Source organism: Ammodytes marinus (assembly GCF_949987685.1).
Source record: "Ammodytes marinus genome assembly, chromosome: 10".
NCBI classification, from domain to species: Eukaryota; Metazoa; Chordata; class Actinopteri; order Uranoscopiformes; family Ammodytidae; genus Ammodytes; species Ammodytes marinus.
The window spans coordinates 14783279-14802340 of NC_137214.1; the positions used below are offsets into that span (position 1 = coordinate 14783279).

At 38.8% G+C, this 19062-nt stretch overlaps 2 protein-coding genes across 3 annotated transcripts; both read right to left on the reverse strand.

Moving 5' to 3' along the window:
* Positions 1-108: 108 nt before the first annotated feature.
* rab41 (RAB41, member RAS oncogene family) lies at positions 109-9156 on the reverse strand. Of its 2 annotated transcripts, none has more exons than XM_080035556.1 (8): positions 8994-9156; positions 7812-7870; positions 6887-6940; positions 6475-6580; positions 5383-5494; positions 4832-4925; positions 2505-2571; positions 109-2059 (listed from the first exon to the last, which is right to left on the reverse strand). In XM_080035556.1, the coding sequence occupies exons 1-8, from the start codon at positions 9070-9072 to the stop codon at positions 2001-2003; spliced, it is 630 nt and encodes a 209-aa protein (XP_079891682.1). In that variant the 5' UTR covers positions 9073-9156; the 3' UTR covers positions 109-2000. The 2 variants fall into 2 exon arrangements, with proteins under 2 accessions (XP_079891682.1, XP_079891681.1); XM_080035555.1 differs by having other exon boundaries at positions 109-2065.
* Positions 9157-10215: 1059 nt separating this feature from the next.
* arr3b (arrestin 3b, retinal (X-arrestin)) lies at positions 10216-15302 on the reverse strand (the record flags this gene model as incomplete). Its single annotated transcript, XM_080036057.1, has 16 exons — positions 10216-10292; positions 10812-10841; positions 11096-11145; positions 11253-11276; positions 11379-11456; positions 11626-11763; positions 12201-12273; positions 12380-12464; positions 12549-12684; positions 12812-12888; positions 13562-13621; positions 13803-14005; positions 14094-14138; positions 14233-14293; positions 14441-14471; positions 15295-15302. The coding sequence occupies 16 exons, from the start codon at positions 15300-15302 to the stop codon at positions 10216-10218; spliced, it is 1176 nt and encodes a 391-aa protein (XP_079892183.1).
* Between the last annotated feature and the right edge of the window lie 3760 nt (positions 15303-19062).

Below are 19062 nucleotides of genomic sequence, written 5' to 3' on the forward strand. Positions count from 1 at the left end.
CATTTGAAATGAGTGGATTATGAATGTGCCACTAAATACTCTCCATTTGAAGCTTTCTAGCGGTGCTTTACAAAGAAAGGGATTACAGATTGTTAGATTTTGGTGAAATATCTTTATTTTATTCCATGTGATAGGCCTACACTTGTGTTTAATTAACTCTCCTTTTTATACATCAGATAGTAATAGTACATTATTCACACAAACGTTGCTAAACACGAGTAGACAGCATATTTCAAATGAACAGACACAATTCAGAATAGCACAAAGCTGAGTATTTAGTCAGTGACAATAGAAGAGCTGCTCATGTTAAAATGGTTGTTTTATGTTTGATTACATACTTAAATTTTTAAATCCATTTAAAAACGCTGACATTTTGAAAACAAGCTGCAGAAACAGACCAGTGTCATTTGTTGTGCTATGGCTAGTTAATTTGTGTTACACTGTGAATGTGTGTAGAGACGGTGCAGGCTTAACCTGTGACTGTAAACTAAGTTACTGACAACACACAAAGGAAAATAAGAAACTCTTTTCTAGCAGTGTGACAGGAAAAAACATTACTGTGGGGGGAGGGGGGTTAGCAGACACGCAAACAATAAATAAAATTTACTCCCAACATGCGTGTCAGCAAATGTACTTTTGGTCAAGCATACAATGTTATCTGTATGTCCAAGTTAAAAAATAAATAAACAAATAAAACCAACAGTCCTACACAGGCAATAGCAATACAGCAAAGGATACTGTAACTAACTTCTCTGCACTTTTTATTTTTTTACAGCAAGGGTGTTAGTAAGCGTTAGCTGCATGAGGACAAACTCTTATCTACCAGCTATACTTAACAACTAGAGAAGCCATGAACCAGTCAGCAGGCTTCGGATTATTTTACAATATTGTGGCTTGATTCAGTGCACAACGTTGGTGAACAAACAAGCAAGGCATCTGTGTTCTTATCCATATAAATCCTGCATGGTGAGCATGCTGCATGTTCTTGCAATAGTGTAATCCACAAAACACAATTTATTGATGAGATGGCTGGTACGTCATAGTGACAAAAGTGACAACTTTCCATCAGTGTGGAAAAACTAAACATGGGCTTACAAAAAAAAGAAAAAACTACTATCAGGGGCATCTAATAACTGAAAATGCCTTCTCAGACGTGTTAGTATGCGTGCAGCTAATTTAACCACATTTTAAAAGACAGTCGCTATAGTTTTAATGCAGACAGAGCTTCGGGATAGTAGCCATTCTAATAAACCTGGGATGTCCTCCCTAAGATGAAAATGGATATTTATTTCCTCATTATTTTGTTACACATCCCTTATACTGTTTTAAATAAGGTCTGAAATGATCTAGGTTTGGTCTATTAACACACTGTTGTATTTGGCACTTTAAGCCTTACAGGTGTGTTAGGTATAAATAATACCTTATGCTGGGACCATGGACCATTTGAACCTAAAGTTGTAATATAATGGTATAACAATGGCGTAAACTGTTAAGATCCTGTCTCTTCTTCCTCAAAAATAAGATGAGTAAAAAATGACTTATCTGAGAGACAGAACTTTCAGGCAAATTTTCAATTAAAAATAAAACAAGTAAAATATAATAGGCTGGGAACTAAACCTTGCAGAGTGATTTAAATAACCCCAAAGCAGTACAACAATGACCAGAGTAAAAGCACTGAGATTACAAAACTGTGCAAATAACTCATGAGCGGTAAGCTATCACAGTCTGCAATCCTATATAATGCCATGCAACTGGATGAACATCTGAACATATCATTTAACTTATTCCCGTTTACTTTTGAACCATTTTTTCCCCAGATATTCTGTTTTAATACAGTAATGCACATCCACATGGTTACTCTGAAAAGTCACTGAGTTGAAAGGGGGTGGGGGGGAGACAGGTCCTCCATCACAATGGCAGTGTGCCATGGGTGGAGAGAGTGGCCACTGAGAGACAAGCTGTTGGTGGGGAAGAGACAGGCTGGGTGAGAGCGAGGTGTACTAGCAGGAGCAGCTGCTCTCGGTGACCGTCATCTCTGGCTGTTTCACCAGTTGGATGTCTATCACTGACTTGGTTAAGTAACATCAGCAATGAATTTGCATATTTTCTCTTTTTTTATAGATTATTTTTTGACATTTGTATGCTTTATTAGACAGGTTGGAGACAGAGAGAAAATGGGGCAGAGAGGGGAAGGACATGCAAAGAAAGAATACGGGCCAGATTCGAACCCATAGTCTGCTGCAAATTAAGACTGAGCCTCTATGGGGGGTGGGGGGGCTTTAACCACTACACCACAAGCCCCCCTCTTTACGTCAGTATTTTTTGCAGTACTATCTTACTGCTTATCTCACCAAAGTTAACAGCCTATCTTTACTACAGAGTAAAGTAAGAGGCACTTTTTACCCGCTTACCAGTTTTCCTACTATGATGCATTAAGGCCCTGGCAATATTAATTTGACAAAAGTATGACAAATTTCTGTTGGAAGCCACTTTAAAAAGGATACGCTCCTCTTTGCTTTTCTCTGGTGTGCTATCCATCCCAGGCAATGCAGCGGCAACACGACGGAACAGCTAAAAAACAAAGTCAGAGGCATTTAATGTGGTGCACATTTGATGGTACAAGAATTTCATATAAAAGCTAAATGCTTTCAGACAAAGGTGGGTGATTTGGATACATTAAAGTGCAGTGTATGTAGTTGTACTGCATTATGATCAAGTAGATTTTCTGGAAATTAAATTGAGAACGTGTTGGTACATAAAATAATCAGCCATGAATGTTTTCTTGATTTTAATCTGGATATTTAATCGGATTGCAAAACTCCTGTAAATCCATTATTGCCATAACACAATCCTGCTCATTCATAACCCAAAAAGACCAAATACAAGAAGGGTACACACTTGATGGAGGATTCATGCATTAATATCACCTCATGGTATATTTATATTCATATCACCCACCCCCACTCTCAAACATTGGCACACATACTGCCAAGAAATGATCCAAGTTATGACTTGTCACTATAATACGGTTGATCAAAAAACAGGAAAACAGTGAAAGCAGTTAAAGCAGTCATAGGAAATGTTATTGTAATTGCTGGCTTAGACAACAGCAAGAAGTGAAGGTTGCCATCCTCTACACTGAGCGAACCCATTATATTCAGAAACATTCTTGTAAGCTGCAGTTGTTTCAGTGAATCAGGCAAAGAAGTACTTGAGCAAACACAGTGGCGGTAAACCTGTGCAGACTAGAGCCTTGTGACGCACATTGGCACATTTTCATTTATAAAGCCTCGATTGGGAAGCTTCCCCATTATTTAACAACAATGCCGCAAATTTCAGACGGGCTTTATCAGACCCGCTCCACTGACATGCTTATGCTTCATGTCCCACAAGCCCGATCTGAGGTTGGAAAGACAGCTTTTAGCTTTACTTAATATTCAATAGCTTCAATTAATATTATTTAACAAATTTAAACATATTATCTTAAATCTGCCGAATTCTACCTGTAACTGTTTTAATTAGGCTATATTGTACTTTCACCCATTTAATTTTAATTGCTGCCTTTCTTCACCACTGTCTAAATGTCAATAGTTTTTTTCTTATCGGTTGTTGTGTATTTGATATATTTGCATTGAATATTGTGCATCTATTGTTGTTTTTGCTTTGCATTTGTTTGACTCGACATCATTGGAAATGAGGGTCACCCCTCAATTGATCTCTCGAGGATAAATAAAAGTTAAATGAAATGAAAATGAAATGTTTTCAACGGTGCGGTTTGGTGCGCCTTCGACACGCATTTATTTGAAAAATCTAAAGTTGGGAAAGGCACCAAAATAAGGAAGTAGAGCTGCACCTATTTTTGGGAACCTTTCGTTGGGGTACCACAAATGGTGGAGTTACACACTGCAGTCTGTTGATTGGTCGACAGAATGATTTCTGTGAGAGATAAACTGCCGTGTGTAGTCACCTCGGCAAGAGTGAATAGTTACGTATGCTGCTGCGGCCAGCGCTGCTCAATGGCTTTTACCAATAAACTGCGCACCCGGCATATTACCCACCTACCAAGTAAGGGTACTGTCGGCAGTGGAAACGCAAGCCAGATCTAGGATTACCGTGCCGAGGCGAACTGGGCTGAACCGAATTTTTCTGCTCAGTGGAAACGAGGGATACGTGAATTTATACTGAAACCTTTACGAGTGCAGCCTGTGAGGGAAAAAAAGCTTATTCGGCACACACGTGAAGGCTGAGAAGGCTTAGACGTGTTGAGCCACGGGAGGGGAAAAGGAGGCGGGAAGGAGTGGAGCGGAAGTGTGAACTTTGAGGGTAGACTTAGCTCAACTACCCTGGGAGAGCAGAATCTCTACCTGTTTGACATTGTAGCCAGTCTTTGCGCTGGTTTCAATGAACATGACATTCAGTTCCTTAGCTCTCTGCTCGCCCTCCTCCGTGGTGATCTGTCTGCTCAGGTAGAAGCAGAGGGGGGAAGATGGACGGACGGACGGATATGGAAAGAAACATTGCAAAGAAAGAGGACAGGCCAGACGGAGAGAGGGAGGAGATGGAGAGAGAGAAAACAAAGAGCTCAACACAGATTGTCTGGGTGAAGAAGAGAGAGTGGTTAGTTTAGTTAGACAAGACAGGAAGACAAAGGGAGAGGAAGCTGCTGCGTTGAGTAACGATGAAGCAGCAGGAAAAATGAACTCTAAAAAGGGAGATCACTCATTCATTCAACAGCCGCACACATGTTTTGGCCTCCCTGAAACTAAAGGACATCAAGACTGTCAGGACTATTGGTCAGTATATTACACCTGCTGTATTGCAGGACACCAACCTGTTTGACGTTATAGCCAGCCTTGGCACTGGTCTCTATGTACATCACATTGAGCTCACGAGCTTTCCTCTCTGCCGCCTCAACAGAAACTTGCCTGCCATGGTCCCAGGGAAGGGTAGGGGGAGGGAGTGGTGTGTAGTGTGGTGTCGAGGGAAACACAAATAAAACAAAAAAAAAAATCAAAATGACATGGAGAGAACAAAGCACGAAAGGGAACAAACAGAGGAAAAGTAAGAAGAAGGCAGAACAGAAAAAATGATCAAATAATAAGAAATACAAATATATAAATAAAAGTACTTGGATCACTAATAAAATAAATGCTGGAATAGGGAAAATACCAAAGGATGATGAAAGTCAAATTGGATGGGATGCACTGATGGGGAAAAAAAGTGGGATTCCAGGCTTTGGCAGAGTTTAGATACTATAATACTTAATGCTAACACTTTTCTAATGGAAGTAGAATTATAAAATTACAGACTATGTATTAATCATTCTTAACAGATTGGGAAAATTATTTTACAATCTTTCAAACATCTCACACAACCAAGTACCTTTTATCCGCCAAGTCTGTTTTGTTCCCAACAAGCATGATAATGACATCACTTCCTCTCTCTGTTCTAACATCATCAATCCACTTTGAGGTTTGCTGGAATGAATTAAGATCTGTGGATTAAGAAAAAGAAAAAACATAAAATTACAGTGTACATCAACCACATGTAGCTTTAAAAAGACATACAACTGGCATTCTAGCTATAGTTAAACATGTGCACAAGCAGCTATCATTCTTATTTAAAAAGGGGGATTATTATGTAAGAAAAGCAAATAGAGTAGTCCTGTTAAATTGGAAAAAGTATTTAGAAGAAAAAGTTTGAAGAAGGAAAATATGTATAAGAGTTTTTGAAGGTTATTAGCATAATCATATAAAAGTAACAACTATGCTCAAATGGTTTCCTTCAAACTACTCTGGACCTCTATAGAAAGGTTAGAGTACAGCCCTGACTCACTGGTGATGTCATAAACAACCACGGCAATGGTAGAGTCACGGATGTAGCTGGGAATTAGGCTACGAAAACGCTCCTGTCCAGCAGTGTCCCAAAGCTGGAGCCGGACCTGAGGGATTGGAGCGGAGGGAGAAGAAAAGGACAAGTAGGTGGAGATAAAAAAAAGAGGAGGGAAACGTAGGACAAGAAATTTGAGAATAGGACAGCCATTAAGGAACTGCAAGCCAAGCAGCAAAGGTGAAAATAGCCTTTTATGGAGGAAATGGTGAGAATAATTCAAATGCAGCGGGGTCAGAGATGACGGGCGTGCAAATAAGACATGGAAAATGAGGCCCTGCTGAATCATTATACAGTCCTGTTCTAGAGGAGATCTGCCCCATTAAGTGACATTTGAAGATATATTTCTTTATAGCTTCCATCAGCCTCATATGCAACAGCATTTAGGAAGCACAGACCCCCCTGGACACTGCTGGTCAAAATGCTTTAGTAGCACCATGGCTAAGGCAGTCTGGAATATACCCTCATCATCATGCTGTCCAGTGAGGTTTGCCAGGCTATGAAATGTTTATTTTTATTTTTTACTATTGCCCTTCCACATACTAAGTGAAGGACAAGGAGGTGAGGCAAGGCCATGATACCTACTGGCTATGTCATAAACCACCACAGCAGCGGCTGAGTCGCGGATGTAACTGGGGATGAGGCTGCGGAAACGCTCCTGTCCGGCTGTATCCCAGAGCTGCAGCCGAATCTGTGGCCAGCCATGAAATGAATGTGGGAGGGGGAAGGGGGGGAGGAGGGCATTTCATGACCCAGCAATGGCATGGAAGGAAAACAAAAACTTCAAATAACGATGGGAACTAAAAACATGATAACATGTCTAACAAAATGAATGGTAACATCTAGGACAATGTAGAAAAAAACTATATGAAATGGTGACAGGGAAACAAATGATGGCTACTATATAATAAGCTTTGCATGCCTTAAGCTTTTCTATCAGTTTTAAAACTACGACAATGCGAATGATGAGATATACGATAAAATATACAGGGCTTACCGTGCGATCTTCTAGGTACATGGTTTTTGACAAAAAGTCAATGCCAATTGTTGCCTGTAAGACAATTGATGCATTGAAACATTGATATAGGCACAACACCTGCATATCATCTATATACAACAACAACATCATTAGACAAAGTGTTTGACCACATAGTACATCAAACATTACATAAAGACCCGTTTCACAACATTTTAACTTGTCATAGTAGGAACAGCATAGGTGGAACTAAAAAGATTAATAATGGCTCTATTCTCTCTGTTGCTAACAAAAACAAAGAAGAGAGAAAACATCACTCCAGTTGTAGCTGCCTATCCTTTTACTCGTATACAAAGCTATCATAAGCTTAGGAACATCCTACATCACAGATTCCATGTCGCCCTTTGTTCCTCAACAAGACCTTGGATCTTCTTCTGCTGGGATTTTACACAACATAAAAAACTGATGCATTTAATACTTTTAAATGTAATACTTTTAAATGCTTCTTTTCGGTTGATCTTTTAAATGGCTTACTGTCTTTCCAGCGCGCTAAGCAGCACTTTACATTTCTACGCTATTTTATCTCAATTTAACTTTTATTATCATCAGTCTTAGTTCAATTCATGTCTATTTTAATGATGTGAAGGTTGTAATGCATTCAATTGTATCGTTATAAAGCGCTTGGAGCAGCATTTCTTGTATGAAAGGTGCTATACAAATAAAAGTTATTTATATTATTGTTCTTCATTGTAGGTGTTCCCATATACCACACAGCGTGTACACTAACAAAGGAAATACCATCATCATTAAGTAATGTCATTACTTGTGCACAACATGTCATGTCTGTTGTGAAGAACAGTCTTTTGCAAGAAACCATACATAAGTTAAGAATAGTGCATTGACACACTAACTGGGTCATTTGAGTGTGATGAACATGTGATATTACCTGATAAGTGTTGTCGAAACTGTCATACATAAACCTGGTGATGAGTGAGGTCTTCCCAACTGTACAAACACAACAACAGATCCTTTAACATTTGGTAATTAAATGCCATACTCTACAAAGCAAAAACATCCAATGTTAAGGCTGAATGTCCAATAGTGTTAATTCTTATTTTGTAATACAAGCAGAATAGAATAAGTATGACTCAGTGGCAGTGCACGGGGAGTGAATGGCTGTTCTCATTGATTCAATGTGGACTGCTGAACCCACACGCTGAGCTGGCAATATGGGTGGAGCCACAAAATAAGAAATATTAAAATGGCTTAACTTTTCAGATATGTTTGTGAGGAAAGACTGTCGAAGGCATATATGACACTCCTTCTAAAATAAAAGACACGTAAAATAATTTGAGTGTCGGACCCTCTAAGCTGACAGTAAAAGGTCGAAGGATGGGCCGACCCACTGGCCGACGTGGCTGTCCAAGTTGATGCCGTAGGAACCTAACAGCTAGTGAGTTGAATAGCGATAAGTAACACTGATAAATAAGGCTGAACGTAATGCAGGTAGGTGAGGGCTTCAATTTGGTGGCAACGTTTATAAAAAAAACTCCATGGTTCCGAAAGGTGGTGGCCGTGAACATAGCTAACGCTTCTGCTAAGGGATTTCAGCCTAGCACAGCTCACCGCTAGCTAAAGAAGTTAGCCAGTCACCGATAGCCGTGGCTACGCTACAGTGAGATGATGCTGATGAATCACAAACTAATGGCCACAGTAAGGACCATGCCCGTTGCTTTAAAACCGACAACAAACCAACCTATAACTAAACCAAACACGCTGATATGAAACAGTAACTAAATTTATTATATATATAAATATTAAATGTATTTAAGACTAAGAGCGAGATGTCAGGCTAGCTATGGCTAGCTATGAAATGACATCATTACGAGTGAGGAAAAATGTCCCTCTATTTTCATCCTTTCACTGAAGCACCTCGATGGCACTGAAATATCAATATTTCACTTTGTATAAAACAACTGGCTACTGATGTCCCGTGGGAATCGTGTTAGCCAGCGGCAAACTAGCAGAAGAAGCTAGCTAGCAACGTTAATCTTAGCCACTTCTTATTACATTTTCCTCGCCCCCGACCAAATTAACACTCGATTCAAGTGTACTGCTCCCTACTTACCACTCTGTTCGCCCAGAAAGACGAGCTTAAACTTTCGTAAAGGGTTGCCAAATTCTCCGCCGCCGGTTGTGGTTGACATGTTGTCCAGAAATAAACAGCTAACTAGCTGACTTGGCTAATGATGTGATGTCTAGACCGGAGAGGAGCGAGCAGTGTGTCTTTCTCCTGCACTGGCAGTGCTATTGTTATTTCCAAACCTTCACAAGAGAAACAGCGCAACCAGGAGGCAAACGCTGACAGAAAACAGAAATTGCAAAGGGTAACGTAAAGCCTCATCACATGTCCATGATAATTAGGAACTTTAGCTATTTCTTTTATCTATTGAACAAAGTAAGGGTTTGCATTTTTTTTTCTCGACAGCTAACACTTAAACATTACTAGCAAGGCCTGCACTGAAAAATTCCCTCAAGCCCAATTCAGGTGCTGGCATTTGACTAAAACTAGGTGAAATGTATTATTGCGGCTTGTTTAGAAACATTTAAATTAGCTACATAAAAAAGTTTACAGTTTGCGTTTATTTGTGGGATTGTTAAACGATATCCTATATTTTCTTTCAATTTGGCATTTTGAAATTAAGCATTTAGCTAATTCTACTAATTAAAGGCCTATTTCACTGGTAGGAATATGAAGGTGTATTGAATTCTGAGATCCTATGTAGTATAAATGTGCAAAAAAAATTGAAATTGGTTCATCCTAGCCTGAGAAAAGGCAGAAAGAGTGTTTTATGGTCTCACTGTCTAACCCTACATTTCTCTTTCTGTGACATCATCAAAATAAACCAACACGTGGAAATAACAACTCAGGAAACAATGTTGCTTATTTTTTTAAACCTTTTATTTCATTTTATTTATTTTTACTTCTCTTTATGATAGATGTGAGAGTCACACAAGTAGGAGTATTTTGGGTATACTCATCCCACAGCTGTAGGTTGCATTCAATCATAATGTATCATGGCTCAAATGACACAGCAATAAACATCAAGGATAAATAAACGACCTCACGTTTAGTTTTCACAACACAGGCAAAGAAAAGTCTTCACTATGGGACATTGTCAAGGAAAAATCTTATTCAATGCATAACGGCATCAGAGAAAATTCACACAGAGTTTAGACTCATTTTCAGTGATAGTGCTCTCACTGTAATGCATGTGAAATGTAAATAGACAGGGTAAATAAGACCATTGTAGTCACTAGAGTGAATCAATGACACTTTGTGCTTTTCTTCAATGGTATGTAGTTTCTTCCTGTTCTGTGTTCCCTGTCGTCTCAACGTTCCATTTACTCCATTGTGATGTCTGTCCTGTTGGCATGAAATGGATAAAGAAGCAGATTATTTAAGTCTAAATTTACACCACGGTAATTCAGGGAATGCATTTCATGGAATTTTATATACAACCAAGGGGGTAAAACATGCAACTCTGAATTTTCTGCAACATAATTCAGACTGTCTTTCTTTTAACTTTTCAAATCAGCGTAAATGCCACTATGAGAAACTTTTTGATATTTTGACAAAGAAAATACCTTAAACCAATTTGAACAATGGTTCAAATTTAATATTTCACACAAAAGTTGATGTAGTGTGAAACCTTGCACCCATTCAAGGCTCATCACATGCTTCTTTCAGAAGACAACATAACATTTTTTAATGCATATGCTTGTCCCACAAATTAAACAATCCTTTGATTGTATTGTTAATATTTGTTATGAGGTAGATCTAACATAGTGGTCATATTTGGTATTTAATTCATAGAAAATACATGCTGTGTATTCCTTTAGGAAGTTAACACTGTAAAGTGCACAGAATTGCAATTGACATCACCTGAACTAAAGAGGCTTTTAATCCCATGTGCTGTTGTTCATAAAACATACAAGAGAAAAATGTCAGCAGAATGTAACAGACTTAATTTATACAAATACATGTCTATTCTCAAAGACTCTTTTATACTTACACTTCTGCTCAGGACACAGCAAGGATATGCAATACACGGACAAAAGGAGAGGACAAGACATGTCAATGTCGAACATGTTAATCAGTTGTCTCAAAAAGCATATAAATAATTGTAAAATAGTTAAGTTAATAATATGCAAAGACACTGCACTCACCTGCAGGTTTTGGGGACATCAGAGTCAGTGGAAGCTCCAAAGTAACATTGCTGAAAAAAAATTAAAACTTTTATCATTAAAAATACATTTAACAGTCATTTGTATATATTACTCACACTAATAACACATGGCCAAAATGAAGGAAATAATCGTTCACCTTGCTGTTAGGCCACCCAGCAGGCTTTTAGTGACAAAGAAACAACAACATAAAGCTTTAGTCTGCACACTTTGACACAAAATGTATAAATTATTATGCGTGAATGTATTATTTATTCAGCTTTACCCTCCGCTGGACACTACTAGATTGATCTTGACTTTATAGGAGACGATGATTCCCATCATCTCCCTTTCTCCTTGACTCCTGCGAGGAGACAGAAATAGTTTAGCTTCAAGTCCTGGAAGATTTGGTCTAAGACACGATAAGTGGATGACAAAGTACAATCGTAATATCACCACCTCTCAATAAGAGGATGAGAACCTGTCCTGGGCTCACTATAAGCCCCTTGATGAGGAACATAAGAGTGGCTTACAGGGTAGTGGATGCAAGGTTGGTGTCACTATCTTTTAGCCGTCCGTCCACTGAAATACCACGCTTCTCGGTGTTGTTGGCCAGCAGAGGGGTTATCTGGAAGGTCTTGTCAAGTGTAGAGTTGGCGTTTATTGTTTCCCTGTGTTTTGCAACAAAATGCAAACATAATAAAACTACAGCTAATTCATCATGTACAATTCATATCCATTTAAAATTAAATATTACAATGAAAAAGCTTCCCCACTCCTTTAGTTTTATAGCTTAAATGTACAGGATATTGGGATGTGAGCATATTTAAGTATTGGACCTTGGACTTTCTTAATTCATTAAAGGTGGGGTATGTGATTTCTGATTGGTCAAAATTAACATGAGCGGTACACTTTGACCAATCAGAGCGAGGCTCAGATTCTAAAAAAATACGATTCTCTGTTCTTATTGGCTGTTGGGAAAGTCAACTGTTCAAATCTCTATCCCAACTGCTATTTTCTCCCAAAATTCTCCGCCCCAGCTTTAAATTGAACCTGAAATAACCCTAATCTTGCTTATAAACCTCATTTGATACAGTGAACGCCTTACCCAAACTCCTCAGTGCAGACCGACTTGGTGTAGGTGTCAGAGCAGTAGAGCACCACATGTGTTAGCTGCTCGACTAAAAGGATGAAAATAAAAAATCCATATCAATGACTCAATACACACAAACAGAATGTATGAGGAATGTATCTTCATTTGAGCTCTAACCTTTGCTAGCCACTCACCTGAGACATTGATTTTCTTCACAACTTTGTTGGTTTCATTGTTGATTTTGACACTGACAACGATTGGATCTCCATGGTAATAAATCTAAACATAAGAATAAATTGCCTTTAATAATTTATTAATATTTATATTATGTCCAAAGTAAAGGTTATGTAGATTTAGGTGTACCTCTTTTTCAAGGGAGGCCGACAAGTGAACAGGTTTGTCAGACATCATGAACACCTTGCATAAGTCAGCCTTGGGACCGGCCTTGTTGTTGGCTGGAGCAAATTGTATTTTGCGGATCATCAGACGACATGTGTCCCTATGACCAGACAAAAGGCACGCAAAAAGAGTCCGGGTTAGCGCACTATATGCCCTTAATTCTGCTACAGCTTAAGGATACAATACAACATTGGGCTGACAGGACGGTTTGGTGTGGGCATACATACTTCTTATGGATGACTTCATCTAAATTTTCGGCTGCGTCGGCAACGTATGCTTTAACCTCAAAGTCCACGCCACAAGCCTACAACAGAACAAGAACTAAATCAATGGCTTTTTCTCAAACATTATAAGGCAAGGCAAGTTTATTTATATAGCACAATTCAGACACAAGGCCACTCAAAGTGCTTTACAGGGGCAAGATTAGAATACATAAAACACATTATAAAACATTTAAAAGCGAATAAAAGAATCAAATAAAATAAAAATTGCAGGTTAAAATGGAAACAAAAAAGTCTTCAGACTCAATTTAAAAGAACTGAGAGTTGCAGCAGACCTCAAGTTTTCTGGGAGTTTGTTCCAGATTTTTGGTGCATAATAACTAAAAGCTGCTTCTCCTTGTTTAGTCCTAACTCTGGGGACTGTAAGTAGACCTGTCCCAGACGACCTAAGGGCTCTGGACGGTTCATAACGTATCAGCAGATCAGTAATGTATTTTGGCCCTAAACCATTTAGTGCTTTATAAACCAACATCAGTATTTTTAAATCAATGGGGTAATGTGATCCACTTTTTTGGTCCTAGTGAGGACTCGAGCAGCAGCGTTCTGAATTAGCTGAAGCTGTCTGATAGATTTTTTTGGAAGGCCTGCAAGGACACTGTTACAGTAGTCAAGTCTACTAAAGATAAATGCATGGACAAGTTTTTCTATAAGTACAACCAAGAGTGAATTGGGATTCTAAATGGATGTTAGAAGTACCTTGCCAGAATCATTTGGCCCAGGCTGTAAGGAGACTGAGCACGGGAGATTTTTTGGCATCTGAAATGAGTTGAAAAGGGGCACATTAATACATTTTATTAATAAGATGATGACAGGAATATTATGGTGAAGTAATGATAATATCATGATCTGAATGATAGCTGTTCAATTTAACATTTGACTGCAGGTCGGAGGTGATTTGATATGTAATGTAAATAGTGAGTGAGTTATGCTGCCTCACCTGGAAGGAAAAAGGACATCCTTGTTCTCCAACCTTCTTCAGTAGGGCTTCCAGCAATGGTGTTTTGGGTACGCTTGTACCCAAAACACCTGTAGGTGGATACACCTGAACGCGGTTGATCCAGATGTCCTTCCTGCCGCTCAGACCCATAACATCCAAGTCCTCACTTCCATAGCGGAAGGCACAAGCAAGGTAGACAAATACTGAAATGGAAAACATAGTATGTAGTTTGTTGCATACATTTTGGGTTCCTATGAGTTTTATCATTGGCAGTGATTGACATACAAATACCTTTTTTTCCGTTAAGACCAGCAGGGTCAACTTTAACAACACCGTCTGTGAATGAGAAGAAATAATAAGTAATAGATCAAACCGAAACACATGAACTGGATGTGTGCACATTTGAGGTTGCATACATTGTGCCACACACCAACTACTTCCACTGAATCCACATTGTCCACAAAGTCCCTTTTCCCCAAGCACAGGGAAATCTGAGAAAAAATGGAGAGAAGTGTAGAGGAAAACAGTTACTCCTCTGCCAAGAGTTTTTAAGTTATTTCTGGGAGTTGGAAGAGCTACATAAAAAGTGCACACCTCCCTATACCCAATGTTATGACTTTATTATAGAGGCAACTTACATGTCCATTGCCGGCGGTCTTCTTAAATACCCTGAAAAGTGTGGAAAAAAGGAAAAGACAGTGAATCAGACAAAGAAAAAACCAACATAAAACGACCAAGTGCAAATTCTTCCCCACCCCACTTAATTTCTTAAATCCTTACTGCATAAATAACTTTGTGTCTCAGGCAATAGCGCTGATCCTTCCACAAACCATAGTTATAAGATAACACCCCTTCCTTTGCACACTCCTATGGATTAGTGCTTAGGATGGAAAAGCATATGATGGCCTGTGTCTATAGTGGACTTGTAACAATGATTGTTGAATATTTCTTGGTAAATGTGTTAAATTCTCAATCAATATCTCATGTTTAAAACAAATGTTTTTAGTATTAAACAGTCTTGCAATCCGAATCCCTCTGCTCTGTGCATATAGCCTTAAACAAAAGACAATCCCTGGTGATGTTTTCCTCTTTTGTGCACGTGTGCCAAATAATCCTTTTAGAGTAGTCGGAAAGACTCTCCTACGTGCCACTTCTGAGATGTTAAATTGTTACATCTAAGCCACTGGTATTTTTTCTTGTGATGTTATTATCGCTTTCATCTGTGCAAACTGGTCCTGAGCCTTTCCTGTTTCAATAAAAAAAGTAACGTTTTTAAGATAATATCGCATGCCTTGAATAAAGTTACACGATAGTTCAAGGATTTTTTACACAACATATTATTGTTAATACTAATAATATCAGCGTTTACTAGTATTCAGCTTCATCATGCCCTAATTTATTGAGTTGAGAAAGCATGACATTTAACCAGATATAAACCAGATACTACGGCAGGATCGCAGCTGAATTAATATATAAAAAAGTCCAAACTCACTTTGCCATTTTGATGCTAGAGTTATAGATCCAGTCTGGAAATAAAAAAACATGAAAAGACTGAGTTAGTAAACTCACTGTAACAACAGTGAGAACTTTTCTTTAAACGGTGCAGTTGCTTCTCTGTGCAATACATATTAAATCATTATCCTGAGTTATTATAATTTTTATATTAATCTAATATGCTGTTGGTCAGCAAGAGAAAGCGCTCCCTTACCTCGTCCTCAGTGAATCTTCTCTGCTGCTTACCGAATCCGCACTGTGGACAACGAGTAGTGGTTGTGAGTGCAAATCACCTCCTGCTGATAGCTTTTATACACCTGCTAACCTGTAGCCACACCTCGGCTTACCCAGCCTCTGAAGGAAGCCCCTTTAAGAGAAAATCTGATTAATGCATTGAAACGCTACTGTTTTGCACCACCGTGTTGTTTTGCACCAAAAATAATATTGTGTATATGACTTAAAAAAAAATAAGCTTGAGGCAGTTTTAAATGGAATTCGATAAACACGCCATGAGTGAAACTACAGTATGTTGGTCTTTGGTGATTTGGGGATCAGTGTCTTTTGTTCTAGAGTACATGAAGAACTTTTGCAAGATTAGAATATTATTGTGTACAATAAATTTTTCAGTCCTCAATATGTTATAGTGCAGAAATATGTATGATCATGACTGGAATCAGCCTACTAATGCCTGTCTTGATATTTGATCTGTGTTTGGATTGAACATCATGACTGAACAACCTAACAGATTTGTCTTATAAATGCTTGATTTATAAATTAGTGGGACAAATCATGGCAGTCTTACACTGACATTGAGAAGACCTGGAGGAGTTGGCTTCTTAAAGTCTATGATTATAACAACTTCATTATAAATGTATTGTTCACAATGATGAATATATTTTCAATAAAGGGATTATTTAACTTCTTTGCTCCAAGATGGTAGATAATTTTAGAGTCTCAATAAGTTAAATCGATTGTCTGAATGGACTGTGTATGACTATCCAAGGACTTCCTTTCTTATAGCTTAGACGGAAGTAGAGTGGTATTAGTTGGATTTTGGTTGTTATGGTAGCCAGGGCGACAGATGGTTCCTCTTCCAAGCCTTGTACAATCTGTGCTCATGGCAGGCTTACAGCATTCTAAGTCACCTGCTGACTTACTGGTGTGAAAGCAACAGGGCTTTACATCTATAGCAATCAGGGGCCGTATTCACAAAACATTTTATCTTAGCGCTAAGAGTACTCCTAAGGAGCACTAAAAGTTCTTAGTAAGGAGTTATTTCTTAAAACCTATTCACAAAGCTGATAAAACCAACTTTTACTAAGGAATGGGAGGGACTCCTAAACTGAGACTAGAGGGCGTGGTTGACCCTGTTGCTATGGATGACGTCATGTTCATACCTTCTATGCCCACAGTGATTGGCTGAGAGGGAATGAGTCCCTAAGAGTGAATTTATGATAGAAACACTGTGGGAGATATCCATATCGTGTCTCTGTATTAAAGTAAATAGTTTTTGTATAGGCCTACAACTAATGACAAGTGACACTGATTTAACATGAAACCAAGATACTGCAGGGTTTCCCACACCTTCGTTCACAATTAGCCTACAATAGCGCCACATAGGCCTATTAATTTTAAATTTTACAATGATTTGAATCGTAAAAAATATCCTCATTGAACAGCTGCACGCCATGCACTCTCACTGTATTTCTCTCAACGGCGACTATGCAGCAATAGTCAGACAGCGACAAACCGGGAAATTCACAATTTAGAAACAACCGCCGGCGAAATCGTAAAGTGCATGCGGAAGGAAAAAGGCGAGACGTGCAACTATACAGTACCGAAACTGTGGAACGGAGGAGAACCCAAAGCAACTGCAGGAAAAGGAACTTAATAAATATTTTTTTATATAAATATAATAAATATGAATGTGTTTATACTTTCTAAACATAGATTTACTAAGATCATTAAACCCTATTAAGGTACCTTTTGTAAAGCTCACTAGCATTAAATCTCTCCAAAATGCCATCAAATGGTTGTCTGTGATTTACTCTTAGCGACTTAGGAGTCCTCTCGAGGACTCCTAGCTTTTCATAGATTTAGGAGCTAGTTTTAGCGCTAAAATGCTTTATGAATTACACTTATCTTAAAAAGTTAGGAGTCCAAAAATTAGGAGTGAAACGCCCCTTATTTTTGAGAGTTACTCCTAAATCAGCACGTTAGGACTTACTCTTAGCCTTAAAATGTTTTGTGAATATGGCCCAAGATAACTAAAACAGCATTGCAATAAATTCCACAGTGTATGGTGGTGACTAAGGTCAGAAAGTTAATAGTATTATATCTATCAGAATTGATTGGACAGTATTAAAGATATTTACACTTGTAGGCTATATTTTTCTTCCTGGTTATAACTTTTGAGATATTTGCCCCATATCAGCTGACAAGGACTACCAGAGTCTGTTAGTTTAGTCTCTGTGAAACTAGGTCAATTTATTTGAAGAGGTTTAATCTGGCCTTTGGGGTTTCCAAAGGACTGAAATTATGTCACATCAAGATCCAGTCTCTCAATTGCTTAAGGGATCTTCTCACTTTCTGAGCATGTTATTGTTGATATATTAAGGGGATTGCATGTACATGTGTCCGCACCTGTATGGACAGCATCCTCTAGAACCGCTGACTCCACCTTTAAGGATAATCAATAAGATTAAGGGATGTTCCCTTTGGAGGTGATTCAACTATCATACGGCGACAGGGTTTGAGATCTCTTTAAAGCTGCCCAGACAAGGCAGTGTGGCTGTACATTTCAGCCATGGGTTCACAGGCAGGGTTAATCTGTTTAATGCATTAAAGCTGCTCTCTTAATCAATCTTGGAATCACAAGTCCTTGTAAGAAGTTCAAACCAATTACCTTTGTAAAGGTGGTTATGCGTGGGAGCATGCAAAACATGAATTCTCTGTAACTTTTGGGTTTTAAAAGACTACCACTTGTGGTGCTTTTCCACTACGTGGTATCAGCTCAACTCGACTCGACTCAACTCGCATTTTTGGTATTTTGGCGTTTCCATCGCAAAAACATGGTACCTTGTGCCTGGTAGCATATGTTTATTTGGTATCGCCTTGATCTATAGTCCAAGCGAGCTGAGCCGATGCTAAAAGGTGACGACGGCAGACTAAACATACTGTACACGACACAAGAGGAGACATGTAGGGCAGCTAGCAGCTATATAGCCTATAGTAACCAGCTGGGACAGAAATGATAGCGAGCGATCACACTACAAGCCTCGGACTGCACTGATTATCTCAATAAAATATTCAGGCTGAGACATGGCTTGCATTTGCAAACACGTATCCTGAAACAAGCACAAAACAGTCAACTTTATGATGCCCGTGTTTATATGCATAGGGATGTTCGTTACGCATCCACAGCTGACTGAGTGGCTGAGTCACACATCGGGACACCAATTCTGCCTTTTAATGGCCCGTCGCAATATTATTCTACTACTTTTAGCAAACGGATGGAAGGGTGGTATTTCTTAAACATTTTCCATCCGTATTTTTGGTGGTTGGTTCAGTTAATAGTACAACAACTGCTCGTAATTTCGGCTTTGCTACTTGGCTCCGGAGTCGGCTTTCTGCCCCTTTGTATGACGACCCCGCCCACGTTCAGGAGGTACTATTTGCAGTTGAAAACCACCCGTGCTGATACCAAAACCAAGTCGAGCTAAGTCGAGTTCAGTCGAGTAGAACTACATGCGGTGGAAAAGCTCCA

Excerpts from the sequence above, each read along its gene's own strand:
- rab41 (XM_080035555.1), bottom strand. The coding sequence starts at position 9,072 with ATGTCAACCACAACCGGCGGCGGAGAATTTGGCAACCCTTTACGAAAG. Across the intron at positions 5,495-6,474 it reads GGTGGTTTATGACATAGCCA|ATCTTAATTCATTCCAGCAA; the intron begins GTAGGTATCATG and ends CTTAATCCACAG. Across the intron at positions 2,066-2,504 it reads AGAGAAAAGCAAAGAGGAGC|TGATAGACATCCAACTGGTG; the intron begins GTATCCTTTTTA and ends TAACCAAGTCAG.